The sequence below is a fragment of the Odontesthes bonariensis genome, chromosome 15 (assembly GCF_027942865.1).
Source record: "Odontesthes bonariensis isolate fOdoBon6 chromosome 15, fOdoBon6.hap1, whole genome shotgun sequence".
In the NCBI taxonomy this organism is placed as follows: Eukaryota; Metazoa; Chordata; class Actinopteri; order Atheriniformes; family Atherinopsidae; genus Odontesthes; species Odontesthes bonariensis.
In genome coordinates this window covers 27,655,330-27,670,329 of record NC_134520.1, presented here as the reverse complement: position 1 = coordinate 27,670,329, position 15,000 = coordinate 27,655,330, and the positions used below count along the sequence as shown (strand labels likewise).

Below are 15,000 nucleotides of genomic sequence, written 5' to 3'. Positions count from 1 at the left end.
GCAGCCTATGGTTTCACAGGGAGGCCACAGAGGGCAGTGCTTAACACTCTCTGGTATGCTTTAATCATCGCTTGGTCTCGACAACAGGCTGGACCTGAAAATAGCAAATATATATGGCTTGTGGAATCGGTGTCCGTCTCATGGGTGACTGTATGTTTATGTTTTTTAACATGAGATCTCCAGGTGCTCATTTCAACACTTCCACTGCTATGCACTTGTAAAAGTGAGAAGTGTGCTCTGGAGCAGCCCAGATGACTATTTTCACCAGCAGTTGTTGAAGAGAAAAGCTTTAAATGTTATTAATTTGATCACTGAACCTTTCTACAAGAGGGAAGTGAAGAAACGCAGAAGATTGCAGTTTCCTTTTGGCAGTCCACTTCAAGGAGAAAAAACTAACTTGGTGGTGCTGCTCATATACTGTATGCTTTATTTGTTGTGATGCATCAGGAGAGGATTTTCCAGAACCATAAGCATAAAATGCAGCTTGTAGTATGTGATTGGGGAAATTTTTTTTTTTACTTCTTCATTTATTTCAATTTGTTGCTCTATGACAGTCTTATTGCTGCTTTTAACAGTCTTTTAACAGTAGTCCTCCCCATCTATGTATCAATAAACTGATAAATCCTTATCTGGAGGGATAACTGCAGTCAGTGCTGTTCCTGTTCGCTGTTCATCATATGCAAAATACAATTTTGTCCTAAACATACAAACAAATGCATGCATCAACCTTTTTTCTTTGTTTTCTTTCTTTAACTCTTGCATTCAGCACATTTTTGTTCTGTGACATTGTGATAAACAGCGAATGTCATATAACGTACAAGTGACTCTAAAGGTTGAACAAGATCCATATCTAATTTTTTTTTTTTTCTTTTTCAAACGTTTAGGTTGCGGCGCACAACATAAAATGCCCACCTTCGAATCCAGTAGTCACAGGACTGCTGTACAACTTGTAATGTAGTAATATTATATTAGAGGTCAAATTGCAGAATTTTCCAATAAACATTAAAATTTGCATAGCGCTAATAGTTAGCTCCTGTTTCTGAAGAAGCACTCTCACTATGTGAGCTGCTGGCAGACTGACAGTTCAGTTCAAGAGTATATGTTGCACTGGTGAGAAGCTACTCAGACTTCACATCAAGCCGATCTTCTGGTTCTCTCGTCGCCCAGTCAGCCCAATGATGAGATCTCTGTTTGCACATTAGAGAAGGAGATGGCAAAACCTCAGCCAGTTTATGAGGGGGTTTTATTTAAGACACCCTAACAAGTGTAAATGCTTTTTTTCCCTTTCTCCAAATATTAATGTCAAACTCTTCATCTTTCCAGCTTGGCTCTTGTCCTCTTTGTTCTTGTGTCCTTGCTCTCCTTCAACTTTCCCATTTATTAAGTCTTTGTTCCATCTTCTGTTATCCTCCATCGTCTTTACCTTGTTTCCAATCGTCCCACCAGGCTCATTTCATATTCAGGAGCATGTTATACCGTGAGGTCTTATATTTTAATTTATTTGGCCTGATTCCACAGACAAATTACACAAGTAACCAGTCACTTGATGTAGCCTAAACTTATAAACCTATTTCCCTTGTATAACTGTCTCCCAGTAGAAAGAAATAATGCAGTAAGTTTAAAAAATGTTTTTTTTAGTAAAGTCCAGATGGGATATAATGTGGAAATATTAATTCATATATTAACCAATAGCCTTTACATAATAGAAAAGAATAGATAAAATCTCAAAAAACAGAAAAGGAACCAGGACTCTCAGCTCCTCTTCATATTAGTGAACATACAAGCCTTGTGAGTGAGTTGCTTTGGTCTGCCACCTACCATCACCATGCGTGTCAGCGCACAGCTATGCAGCGAACTCAAACTCAGTTCTATTATCTGTGGAAGAGAGAAGTTGGCCTTTGAAGTTTTTCTTGGAAGCAATTGCCAAACTTTGAAAAAGAGGACAACAAATTAAATTATGCAACTGTGTTGGTTTACGTAAACATCAGTGTCTCAGCTTTTTCTTGTTTTGAAGATAGTTCTGTGATGTTTCAGTGGAAAACAGTTGCGTTTGATTTTGCATATGCTATGCTTTTACACGTAATAACTACCAGTACACACTAGGAAATAAAGCTACAGGAATTTATCTAACAGGATTCATATGCTTTGTTGTTCCAGCTGCACCTTTGTAGGGTTTGAACCCTGTTCCTTTGAACATCTATGTAATTTTCACAGTTGGTTACTAATAAGGTGCAGCTGGAGCAAAATGCCATTTTTGTACCGTTTTAGATATGAAAACATGCCTTTTGAATTCAGAGACAGAGGTATATGAATTTGTTTACCGATATCTTTTGGAGGGACTGGTTGTCAATACTTCTTACTCAAAAATACTTTATCAAACCCCACAGGGAGATTATTTTTCCACAGTATAAATTATCATTAAAGTATGCTATTGTTATAGATAGAAAACAAAATAGAATTACATTAAAATCAAATGACAAACAAGTACACAGTTAAAGTGTAGCAGACAGACGTGTGGCAGAAATCCTTAGCGATCGTCGTGGGTGTTGTTTTTGTGGTTTGGCAACAACTTCGCTGATGATGTCACTCACAGTGTTGACTGCTTTTCTAGCTTTGAATTTGGCAATGTTTCCCCTCACATTAGTGGTTTTCTGTATGTTTATAAATTGATAATGTACACCTAATGGTAGCTTAGCATTAAAGTGGAATTTTAAAAGCTCAATGTTTGTATTGGTAACTATTTAATTGGACTAATACAAGCACAGGAGGGGAATCGATCGTGTCGTTGCAGTGAATGCAATGACACAGCCTCAAAACCCACAAGAGCTTTTTCTCCATGATCCCCTCTTGTGAAATAGCTGCTGGAAACCAAACTGTTTGCCTATTTCTCTTCTACATTTTGGCATTGCAATCAAATCTGTTTGGGTAGATCTGTCATCCAGAGCCAGATAGATGAAAGGCTTTCTTCCAACTATTATTTTTTCAGCTAGCTTGTTGCTCGCTTTGCCACTGCTACCGCCAAGGGATTGAAAACACATTAGAAATCTTATTACTCTTTGGAGCTCGCACAGCAGCAAGCCTCTTCAGGGTAATTGTTCTCACAGGGCTTTATGAATGGTACAGGGCCAGTTGCTTTGTGGATATACATGTTTCATGTACCAGGGTGCAGCTTAACATAATTGATTCTACGAACAGGGAATGGCTTGTAACTGCTGAAGACGACAGGTGCTGCCTTATTTAGAAGATTGCATTTTTCACTTTGTCCTTTAAAGCAATGGATTTCACATATCTGCCTTGGCTTTTTGCAGGAAAATTGGATAGTGTTTTTCTCCTGCAAAATTATGTTTGCTATATATCTATCATCGGTTTCATTCTGGGGGTAAATTTTCAATCAGGTCTCAAAAGAATTATGAAGAAACTTTTGTTCTGTTTTTACTGCAGAACATTTAGTTCCAGAGGTACTATAATCAAGCTTTATTTCAATGCAATATTGATAATCTCAGAGAGTGGAAGGATGATTTAAAGCATTGTGTGGAGGAGGTTTTGCAATATTTATGGATGATAGTTTGGATTTACACATTTTCTATTCTATTTCTGTTCAATTAAATCCATCTTACGTGTTTCTTTCTGTTTCTCATGAGTCAAGTGTAATTTTTCTGAAACAGATTTCTCTGCCCTCATTAAGATGTTTGGTCAGATTGGCAGCTCTCCCTCCTGCTCTCCTTTTTTCTCCTTTTTTTTTTTTTTACTTTGAATTCAAAGTGGCTGCAAATGTTTTTTTTTCCTATTTTTTATTTGGTGCACATTTTTCTGAGCATCCTGCTCAGCGCCTTTTATGCAGCGTGGGTTTAAGGAGAATAGTAATGACTTTAGCCTTATGGGACTAAATGAGTGATGTTCAAACGCAAGTCTGTACATCACAGCGCCTGTCAGTCAAAACGGCCAGCGCCAGGTCTGCGAGTGTGCAGCATGTGTGAGTGTTTATGAGTGCACGTGTGACTGTATGATGCCAAGCGAGAGGATGGGGATGGGTGGAGTGGGGGGGTAGTCTAGTTGGAGGGAAGGAAGGATCAAAGTAACCAGGGTTGGTGCAGTGCAGAATATCCTGCTCCTCTGCATACCTCCCTCATTTGCGGGTTGTGGAGACCAGGCTTTGCAGTCAACACTGTAGTAACACACATTAAAATAGCACCACTTATGATGTTTCACAAAGAAATGCTTGGAAAATGTTGTCCTGTGTGAAATTTGCAGAAACCTCAGTGTCTTGAAGATATGCTGATTGCAATAAGCACATACATTATAACACCTCTTTCACACTTGTGGGTATATGCCTGCTCAGTTTTTAAATTTCAGCATATATAAAGGAGTCAGATCTCTTCGTAAGGTGGCACTTTTGTGTAATTCATTTTTAGATTCCTTCCAAAGGGCAGCCAAAAGCATAAATGTGCAGGTCAGTTTTCAACACTCAGTAAAGATTCTTCACAACCCAGTGAAACCCTGTGTGTTGTTGACCTAGTTCCTTTTTATATTTGTTTATATATTTCTTATAAATGGATTTTAGAAAAGTAATATTTGCATATTTACTTGCAGTGCACAGTGATGTATGCATTTCACCACCATTTTGCCTGCTCCTAGTGATAAACAAAGCTCTGAATAATTTGGAAAAGGCAGCTTTTTGTAACTACAACCATATGTCCTTGCACACAATGAAATCAAGTCACTCATATTTCTTGCATGTGTCTATATTTACCCCCCCTCCCCTTTAACTCCCAAATCCTACTCAGATCTTACAGCTTTGCTCATAACCTCCGGCTCTCTGTATTTATCTTGGATCCCTGTCTCCTCTTTCAGGCCTTTTAACAGATGGTGATTGAGCAGTGTACACGCTGCAGATGCTTTGACCCACATATGCATATCTGCCTGTCTGCAGTTTAATTGCGTCTCTCTTCAGCAGTCACTCAGTCTTCATTGTAGTGGAGAAACAGTTTGATTTAAAGATTCAAAGTCTGTGGCTCATTATGTTAGAATAGATTTATGCCAAATAAGCTGGAGTATAGTAGATTTCAGCAAGCAAACAGTTCATCACTGTGAGCTCTATTGTGTATTGGTTTGGTCTGATTCATGTAAATATTTGGAGCAAAATCTTTTTTCTTTTTTTGTAGCCCACCCTCCACACTCCCTCTTAACCTTTCTGAGACATGTTGCTGTTTTCACAAAGTAGCGAAATGTGTCACTTTCAATATTTGATATTGAAATGTTTTCATTGTGTTCTATTGTGAAGAAAAGTTGATGTTTTATGAGATTTGCAAATCAGTGTGCTCTGTTTTTATTCACTGTTTTTCAGCATCCCAACATTTTTTTTTTTAAACTAGTGTCGTTTAGTGGATTGAAAACAATCTTTAGACATGAAGCAACTTGGAGTGTTGCAGGTGGACTTTTAACTTTGAACTTATTTCAACTCCAGATGAGGATGGATGATGTGAGGCAGGATAGTTGTGGTGTCTCTCATGTACTTGACTGTCATTATGCTGTCCTTGCATATTAGCAGGCCTCGATAGTTGAGGTGGAAAGACTTAACTAACTAGAAGTTTTCTGCGGTGGAAGCCCCACTCTGAAGATTTGAGGTAATCACAAAAGTACAACCTTCCTACCAGGGCCGTTCTTTGGGTTAAGGCATCTGTCTCAGAACTCCGTTTAGCTCATGGTCGAGGAAAGGACTCTCCAAAGACCCCAGTGCCAGGAAAATGTTGAAATGCAGATTGAGTGTCAATATCAAAGTCAAATTTATTTGTAGAGCACATTTCATGTACAAAACAATTCAAAGTGCTTTACATAAAATAAAAGCATTGCAGCGGGGAGTGGAAGAAGCATTAAAAATACATAAAAGAATATAAAAAGAAAGAAATAAGATAATTAAGATTAAATTAAAATGGTTAATAACAAGCAACAGTCTAGATAAGTTAAAAGATACCGTGCAGATTTCATGCATAGACACATGAGAAAAGAAATGTTTTTAAATGTCAAAGACAAGCGGATTTTTCTGCAAATCCTCTGTTAACATTTTATTCATGGTGACTCAGGGGGAATGAAGGAAGAAATAAAAAGTTAAGACCAACAGCTAAAGTTGGGTGCTTTATTAGATGATTTGAATCTACCAATCAAGAATAGCAGCCCATGTTTTAACATAGTTGATACTGAATGTATTCAAGGAGCTGGGTATTAGTTTTGTTGGGAGAATTCAAGCAGTTTTCCATGGAAAGTATTATTCACAAGCCATAAACTCTCCTTTAATTCAAAGTCTGGGCAACAGATGATACAGTTAGTAATACAATTTAGCTGAAAGGAAACAAGCAGGGTCTATTGGTTTCTGCAGATGGTTCATGTTATTTAATTAACTTCATGGCTCTGTTTAATTCAGGTATATCTGAGTCAATAGTTTTTTGGTTAAAAAAACATTCATCATTGCTATAAAGTCAGAGGTGTGTTGGTTTTATATAAAATAATTGGTGGAGTGTTAAATCTGTGAGCACTGAGAAGAAAGCCGATGCCGTTCCTCTAACAAATGACTTGGACACGCTCTATAAAATCTCAAATGCTGCCTGTTTGTGTGTGTTTAGGTTTGATGGAAACTTCAATACAAACGTCTCCAAGACCATCTGCTGTGACAGACTCTCCCCCACCGTCAACAGCCGAGCTTTCAACCCCGGACGAGACCTCAACTCGGGTTTGTTCAACATGCACACACACACGCACACACACACACACACACACATGCACACAGAACAAATCAAGGGACAGTCATTTGCTTGTATATAAACTGATCTGGTTTAGATTACAACGTTTAAATTTTCCCCCCCATAAATGTTGATGAAATGGGCAGTAATATAACCGAAGTTGCCATGGCAACTAGTTTTTCAAGAAGAAGTTGTATCATCTCCTCGATTCCTCTGAGCTCCTAAAATTTTAACAAAGTAGAGGACATTGATGTGAGATTAAAACGAACTCTGCCCGTCCAAAGAGACATTATTAAAGTCTTTCATGTGCTCTCTTCCTTTTCTCTTTCTGTTTCCTGTCTTTTCAACCTTTCATCTGAAATGCATTTTTTTTGTTGTTGTTTTTACTCTCTGAGATCAAATGAGCTCTGTTTGACTTTGAACTCTAGTCTGCAGTTGTTTCCAGGTAGCATATGTTTTATCTTCCTGTTGTGAAGGTTTTTTTTTGTTCTGTTTTGCTTTTTCTTCTCCTTTAAATAGAAGTTGCATCACTTTCCAAAAACCTTTTTATATTGACGAGAAATTGTACGTTTGCTTTGTGTAACCTCGGCATCCTCTTCACTGATGATGGTTTGATGGTGTTCTCCCTGCTGCCAAAATACATTCATTAAAATTCCAGATTGAATAAGCACATTGCAGAGTAATACCTTGTAAAAACCCCATGTGTCTGCATCACACATGTCTGTCTGCATCTGATGAAAAACAAAATGGACCAATTTGACTAAAGGTGTATGAAAGCCAACTTTCCCCTGCTGGTCTTTCTGTTCTGCTGCCATTGTTCTGTTAAAGGAGAACTGCGGTATTTTCAACATTAAGCCTCTTTTCTGAGTCGTCTGCAATGTTTTAGAACCCCCCCTCACCGCTTTTTTGATGTTTATTGCTGTCTCCGGTATTTGCCTAATTTTGATTCTTCTCAACCTGCTTCAGAACGGCAAGTCATGCGCATGTCTAGAAAGGTCCGTAAAAGCACAATAAACGTCCGTTTTCAAAATCATCAACTCACCATAGTGGTTACTGGTGGTGTGCACTGGTAATCCATATCAAATTTCGTTGTGAAAAGTTGCTTCTGTCGTGTTTTATTTGACATTTTGTACTGGATGTTCGTTGATATTACTCCGCCACCACTAAGAAAATAGTGCGAGCATGAACGAGCTGCCAAATAAAACACGACAGAAGCAACTTTTCGCAACGAAATTTGATATGGATTACCAGTGCATACCAGTAACCACTCCGGTGAGTTGATGATTTTGAAAACGGACGTTTATTGTGCTTTTACGGACCTTTCTAGACATGCGCATGACTTGCCATTCTGAAGCAGGTTGAGAAGAATCAAAATTAGGCAAATACCGGAGACAGCAGTAAACATCAAAAAAGCGGTGAGGGGGGTTCTAAAACATTGCAGACGACTCAGAAAAGAGGCTTAATGTTGAAAATACCGCAGTTCCCCTTTAACTCCTCCTTCCAGCACCAAACTGCACAGCAAACATTCATAACGCACACAGGCTGAATTTTCCAGAAATAGTTTTGTCCTGCTAACTTTATTATTAACTTTATTGCGGGCAAATTCTACGAACCCCTGTATCATTTCGTCTTTGATTTAGTTTTCAAAACTCTTAGTAAAATGGTCAAATCTTAAGAATATTATTGTATTTACCAAAATAAATCAATTTCATTAGCATTTTTAACAGAAATCAAATAGAAATAAAGTTTAATTCATATGCAAGGTCTGTTTGTTTGTAAGCAGTTTAATACACAGAAAAGTGCTTTCTAACCTAATATCAGTGCTATAGGGCATTATAGGTTAAGCTTTACCTTAACATAGTCAGACCAAAAGGTACCCGAACATGTTCAACTTCCTGAATAGTGATTAACTGTGCAGTATTGGGAATTATTAATGCATGCTGCTTGTACATTTTGAGTGTCTGAGGCGCCTAATCTCAAAAGAACAAGTTCCTAAAGGGATAACTGACAGGCACCTGATCTGAAGCATGCTGAACACCATACTCTTTCATTGCAACTGAGATATTGGCCCTGCTTTTGTTATCTTTCTCAGTAAAGCCTCCATCATCATCTGTTCATCCTCTGTCATCTCATCGTTACAATCACCTCACTGCATTTTTTCCAGTGTCCACCATTAATAATGACTACCATTCATAGCACATCGCCATTGGCTGTTTTTTATTTTCCTTACAAGCCTGTCGTGGCCAGTTCAAGTTACCCCTCTGCCTCCCTTATCCTCTCTTCGTCCCTCACACTCAGCCCTCCTTGACCCCCATACTCCCAGTGTATTCATTCTCTCCCATTTGTCTAAGTCCCAGTCTAAACAAGCCGCTGCAGACGGAAGGGAGGAGTGGCTGGTAGAGTGAGGGATAATTGAGAAGGAGAGAATGATAAATGAAGGGAAAGAAGGGAGGAGTGAGAGCTGATTGAAATGGAGTAATTGCATCAAAACTGCATTGTATTTCTTTCATCTTTTTCCCTTTCATCTACCATTTTGCTTTTTGGGGAAAGAGAGGGGAAGATGGTGGATATGGAAGGCATCAGTATTGATACCAGTAGGTAGGGCAGAGAAGACGGGTAGATGAGAGATGACAGGGGCTGAGTGCAGTTGGATTACAGCACCAGTTTGATCCATCTTCTCTCCTTTCTATTTCTTCTCTTTATTCTTCATTCAGTCCTTCTTCATGAGCAATTTGAACAATTTCTCTTCTTTGTGACCTCCAATGTACTCTTGCACTCGCTTTGATTTTCCATCTATTCCTTTTATCCACCCATCGTATATTTCTAATATCACAACACATTTTAATAATTGCAGTTGACTTAGTGAAATCCATACTATATGTCTATTTAAACCAGCAGAACACATTTTGCTCTAATCTCATGAAATACCGCCACGGAAACAAACTAAAGAGTGACTGGATTCAGCTCTTTTCTCGTGTGCCAGGTTGATTGACCTCTTACTGTTGAGCTTTCAGGGTGTGCTGCTGGTTAAGCCCAAACTCTGTAGAACTTCTGTCTTGATCTACTTGGTCTCGTGTCAAAACATAAGCTCTTCCAGCTGTGATGAACCATGGGGCTAGCAGTCGCATATCACTGATTTTGGATCCCATGCACTTTGTTATCATATTCTGTCTGAAAGGGCCACGAGCAGAGCAAATATTTCAGTTCTGATGTATTGCCACCTCTTTTTCTACTACCAGTTATGAGTCTTGCAGAAGCATGTTGCAAATTCAGTGAGTTACAACGAATCCTCCTGATAAATTCCCAAGAGAACCAAACATTTAAATTAAGGATGTATGAGGATACACTCGGTGGCATTAGTAATCCATTCCTCTGCAATATCTACTCAGATATTTAAAAACTAGTGTTGTGTTACAGTTGAACATTTTGTGTGTTTATGTCTTAATTCTGAGATATCAGAGCATGCTATTTGCAAGGTTGGCGCAAATGGATCTCATGTGGGTCCTATTTTTTGCCTTGTCCATCTGTTTCTGATAGATTTAAACATTGGTGACTGAATTGATCACTGTAACCTGACATCTGTATACACCATACTTTTTCTGCTGTCAACACAACTGAGTGGTTCCTGTTTATATGAGCAACAAAGATGGATGAACTGACCAGGATGATATACGATGGGGAAACCTGTAGTGTCTCAATGAAGTCATATTTTGTCGACAAAATGAGGAAAGGGATGCTTTTTGGTGTTGGCTCTGTTGTTCAGAACACTTGTCAGTTATTGATTTGTGTGCTACTTTAATGTCGGTCTTTAATTTAATATTTTTTGGGTATTTTTCTTATGTTTTACTGTCCAAAAGTGCTTTACTAGTCCTCTACCCAAAAGAGACAAAAAAGAGCTTGCAATATTGGTGCAAGTTTGGATGAGGTAGAAACAAGTTCGCTTTTGCAGGTGATTAATTCAGTGTGGCCAAAAGCCAAGAACCACATTGTGGGACTATGTACACCCAGCTAAACGGCAAGGATGTAGTTAGCATGTCTGGCGATGGGAGTAAACGTAATTAAGAGGACATTTGAAATCCTATTCCAGGTCACAGAAACCACCATTGGAACAAACAAATAGTTAGCCAAATGGCAAAATACCTGGTGGTTACATGAAGGTTCTAATGATGTGCAGCAATGGCAGAAAACAAAATAAATGACTACATGTCAGATTACATTTCTATCTATGCAGAAAACAATTTATATTCTTATTGAATTGAAAATACTTTATTTATCCCTTTTGGGAAATTCTTTCGACACAGCGCTCCAGTGCACAAATTACAAGATTAAATATAACGAGAGTCGCACAATTACATTCATACATACATGAAGTGAGGAGTTGTTCAGTTTGATGGCCACTGGCAGGAATGATTTCCAGTGGCGCTCTGTGGTGCAGCGTGGTCTAATAAGGCTATCACTAAAGGTGCTTCTTAGGCTGGCCAGCACATCATTGAGAGGATTTGAGGAGTTGTCCAGTATGGATCTTATTCTGGACAACATCCTTCTCTCCGACACTACTGTCAGAGAGTCCAGCTCCTCTCCCACAACGTGGCTGGCTTTGCAGATGAGCTTATTAAGTCTGTTGGTGTCCTATGTAGTTTAAAGAACTGAAGCACTTTGTATCAATGTAATATACTGCAACTAACATGTTTATTAACTGTTTCAACCTATTTCACAATGTATTCTATGAAGGTTGTTGAGTTAGTGCAAAATAATTATCTTGATATCCAGTTTGAGGACTTGAGGTAATTGGATGGGCCACATTTGGCCAAATTTTGTGCCTTTTTGATTCATGAAAAGTTGTTTCATCAGCCGCCCTGTTTCTTTGAATAAGGCCTACTTTGATGAGTGCACACTGTTCCTCTTGTGTCTCTGTTTTTGCCTGGTTATAGGCCCAGAGTTTCTATTTGTACCTCTGTAACCCCACCCACTTCTTCTTCCTGGTATTTTTCGTGAAAGGCTGTGTTGTGTTGCAGCGAATGGAAATGAAGTAGCTGGCTTTGCAATGGTATCACTACGAAGATGTTATTGATTCATTGACTCATAAACAAAATGTCACTAATAGCTTTAAGCAAATGAGTCCCATGTCTCTGCAGATGTTATAGCTGGCTGCTATTTCAGACAACATCCAGAAAACAAATGTAAGACATGCACAGTGCCCTCACCAGTAGCGGGACATGTTTTCACTTTATGACATAAAGCGTAATATTTGATTCATTACAAGGCGTGAATAAAGAGGCTTGCATAGCATCTTATATGCTGCGACCAGTAAAAGAGGGAAAGGGTATGACATCCAGCAAAGATTTTAATGTCCCCGAGTCAAACCTTGGAGACTGTTGTGTTCCTTCTAAATACTGCTGGAATTTTAAGACCTCCTCTAATGAAAATTGAGTTTCCATTTAAGAAGAAAAGAAAAAACTGCATCCAAAACTGTTAAAGTCATCCTGCTCAACCTGCCACCATGTTGCATTGGGGTAGTGTTACAGTAGCCCAGAGGGGACAAACTAAACACTGGCTGTAGCACATACCTTTCACATTTTTTTCCCCCCATTGTAATTTGGAGTATGCAGTGGGTATTCAATTGGTGGGAATCTGTGCTCTTAGATGTTGCCAAATCCTACACAGTTGACATGTTTTTTTTCATGTTTTTAACTTTTCGAGTAGGGTTTAGTTTAATACTTATGAGTTGTCAGTGTCTTACCTGAAGTAAACAATAGTGCGAGATCTCTCTGTTTGAAAAATCAGAAAGGATTCCTGACAGTTGAGCCAAGCTAAAAGCCATGGAATTTGTGAACGTAACACGGTCTGTGTTTCCACACGGACGTTCTGTGGTTGAGGAAAACGTAGGGACAAAGTATACAACTGTCTAGTTCAGAAGTAACATGGTGCAAAAATCCACAATAGAGATTTCGCTTGAACCACTTTTGAATTAATAGGTTTTTAATTCCCCAAACTGAGAGTGCTCTGACCGCTGTCTACTGTATGTAAGACACAAATTGCTCCAATATACTTTAATAGCTTTAAGTACTTAAATACACATGCCTCTACTGTTGTATTAAATGTGTGTTTTTTGATATTCTCAAAGGTAAAGTCAAGTCGTCTGTTAAGATTTGTTTTACAATTAATATCAAAATGATTCAGTTCTAACTACATAAATGAATGGCATGAGGGGACAATTTGACAAAGAAACAGATATTATCATTCCTTGTTGCCATAATCAGGTGATTTGGGGGAATGAAAAGCTACATCGGAACATGTAATGTTTATTTTCGACAGATCTCATCATGTCAGTGCTTTCACTCTGATTCCTTTTGTACTAATGATTAACCTTGGCACTTAAAACGATTCCTTACAGAAAGAAATTGGGATTCTTGACGACAGTAAAGGTTCAATTTAAACACAATTAACTCTCAAAATAACAAAACAGCTGACTTACTCATCTGTTTTCCTCATGCCATTTCCTCTTCCTGGTAATTCTTCTTTCTTTACTGCTTATGTGTACTGATTTCATTATTTTACTCTGTCTCTGTCCTCTCATTTTTAGTGCTGGCTGACAACCTGAAGTCCAATCCTGGGATAAAGTGGCAGTATTTCAGCTCAGAGGAGGGCATCTTCACCGTCTTCCCTGCCCACAAGTTCCACTGCAAAGCAAACTACGAGCACCGAAGCAGGTATAGAACAACCTCACCGCTGTTAAAATTGACTTTTCTTCTTTTGATATTCACACATTAAATAGACACCAAAATATTTAAATTGCTACCAAATGTATATGTGGCACAGACAACTGGGACAGACTGGCTGTCAAAAGAAGCTAGAACAGCTTGTTTCTGCCTTCATCCTCATCCTCATCACCCTCACCCACCCTCTCTGTGTGCTGGGGGGTGGCCCAGAGGGCATGCTCATGGCATGCTGCCCTCATACACCACGACCACACATGCCCTCATCAGGAATGTGGCTTTGTACCACGAAAGTCTGTTGGAATTTCACACCTCCAGTGTTGTGGTTTTTTTTAAACCCCAGCTGAAAGACATCTTTCTCCCACTCCCTTAAATATTCTACATCATCTCTCTTCTTTCATGACATCTTTTCTTTTTTTTTTCTTGCTGCTGTTGAAATCGGCAACCTGGCAAACATCCATGAGAGAAATGACGTTGCCTTGCTTGCCTCTGGTGTGAATAAGGCTTTGTGAGTACTTTGCTCCCCTTCTTTGCCCTGTATTGGTGTCTCCTTATTCTGCAGACCACACACAGAGGCTTTGACTACCCGCTGCTTCTTATACTTTCTGTATTAATGCTTACAGTGACAAAAGTTCAAACCCCTCACATGGTCATCCTAACCAAAGAAGTATGACAGCTGTATAAGAAATATGGATTCAAAATATTGAAAAGCAAAGCGAACTGCATCATCAGATCTCTTCGTATTGCTTCACATAGTTAAGAATAATTTATTATTCTTAACTATGTGAAGCAATACGAAGAGATCTGATGATGCAGTTCGCTTTGCTTTTCAATATTTTGAATCCATATTTCTTATACAGCTGTCATACTTCTTTGGTTAGGATGACCATGTGAGGGGTTTGAACTTTTGTCACTGTAAGCATTAATACAGAAAGTATAAGAAGCAGCGGTAGTCAAAGCCTCTGTGTGTGGTCTGCAGAATAAGGAGACACCAATACAGGGCAAAGAAGGGGGAGCAAAGTACTCACAAAGCCTTATTCACACCAGAGGCAAGCAAGGCAACGTCATTTCTCTCATGGATGTTTGCCAGGTTGCCGATTTCAACAGCAGCAAGAAAAAAAAAAAGAAAAGATGTCATGAAAGAAGAGAGATGATGTAGAATATTTAAGGGAGTGGGAGAAAGATGTCTTTCAGCTGGGGTTTAAAAAAAACCACAACACTGGAGGTGTGAAATTCCAACAGACTTTCGTGGTACAAAGCCACATTCCTGATGAGGGCAGTGTGGTCGTGGTGTATGAGGGCAGCATGCCATGAGCATGCCCTCTGGGCCACCCCCCAGCAACAGAGAGAGGGGTGGGGGGTGATGAGGATGAGGATGAAGGCAGAAACAAGCTGTTCTAGCTTCTTTTGACAGCCAGTCTGTCCCAGTTGTCTGTGCCACATATACATTTGGTAGCAATTTAAATATTTTGGTGTCTATTTAATGTGTGAATATCAAAAGAAGCTAGAACAGCTTGTTTCTGCCTTCATCCTCATCCTCATCACCCTCA

General features: G+C 39.0%; 1 protein-coding gene across 1 annotated transcript in view; it reads left to right on the top strand.

Annotated features, from left to right (window-relative positions):
* The window catches only part of cachd1 (cache domain containing 1), an 80,449-nt gene that overhangs the window by 41,959 nt on the left and 23,490 nt on the right, over positions 1–15,000 (top strand). Inside the window, exons 4-7 of the mRNA XM_075484549.1 lie at positions 6,618–6,724; positions 13,318–13,444; positions 13,554–13,743; positions 14,430–14,499. Of these exons, the coding sequence (XP_075340664.1) occupies positions 6,618–6,724; positions 13,318–13,444; positions 13,554–13,743; positions 14,430–14,499 (494 nt within the window). The remainder of the gene's footprint in view (positions 1–6,617; positions 6,725–13,317; positions 13,445–13,553; positions 13,744–14,429; positions 14,500–15,000) is intronic.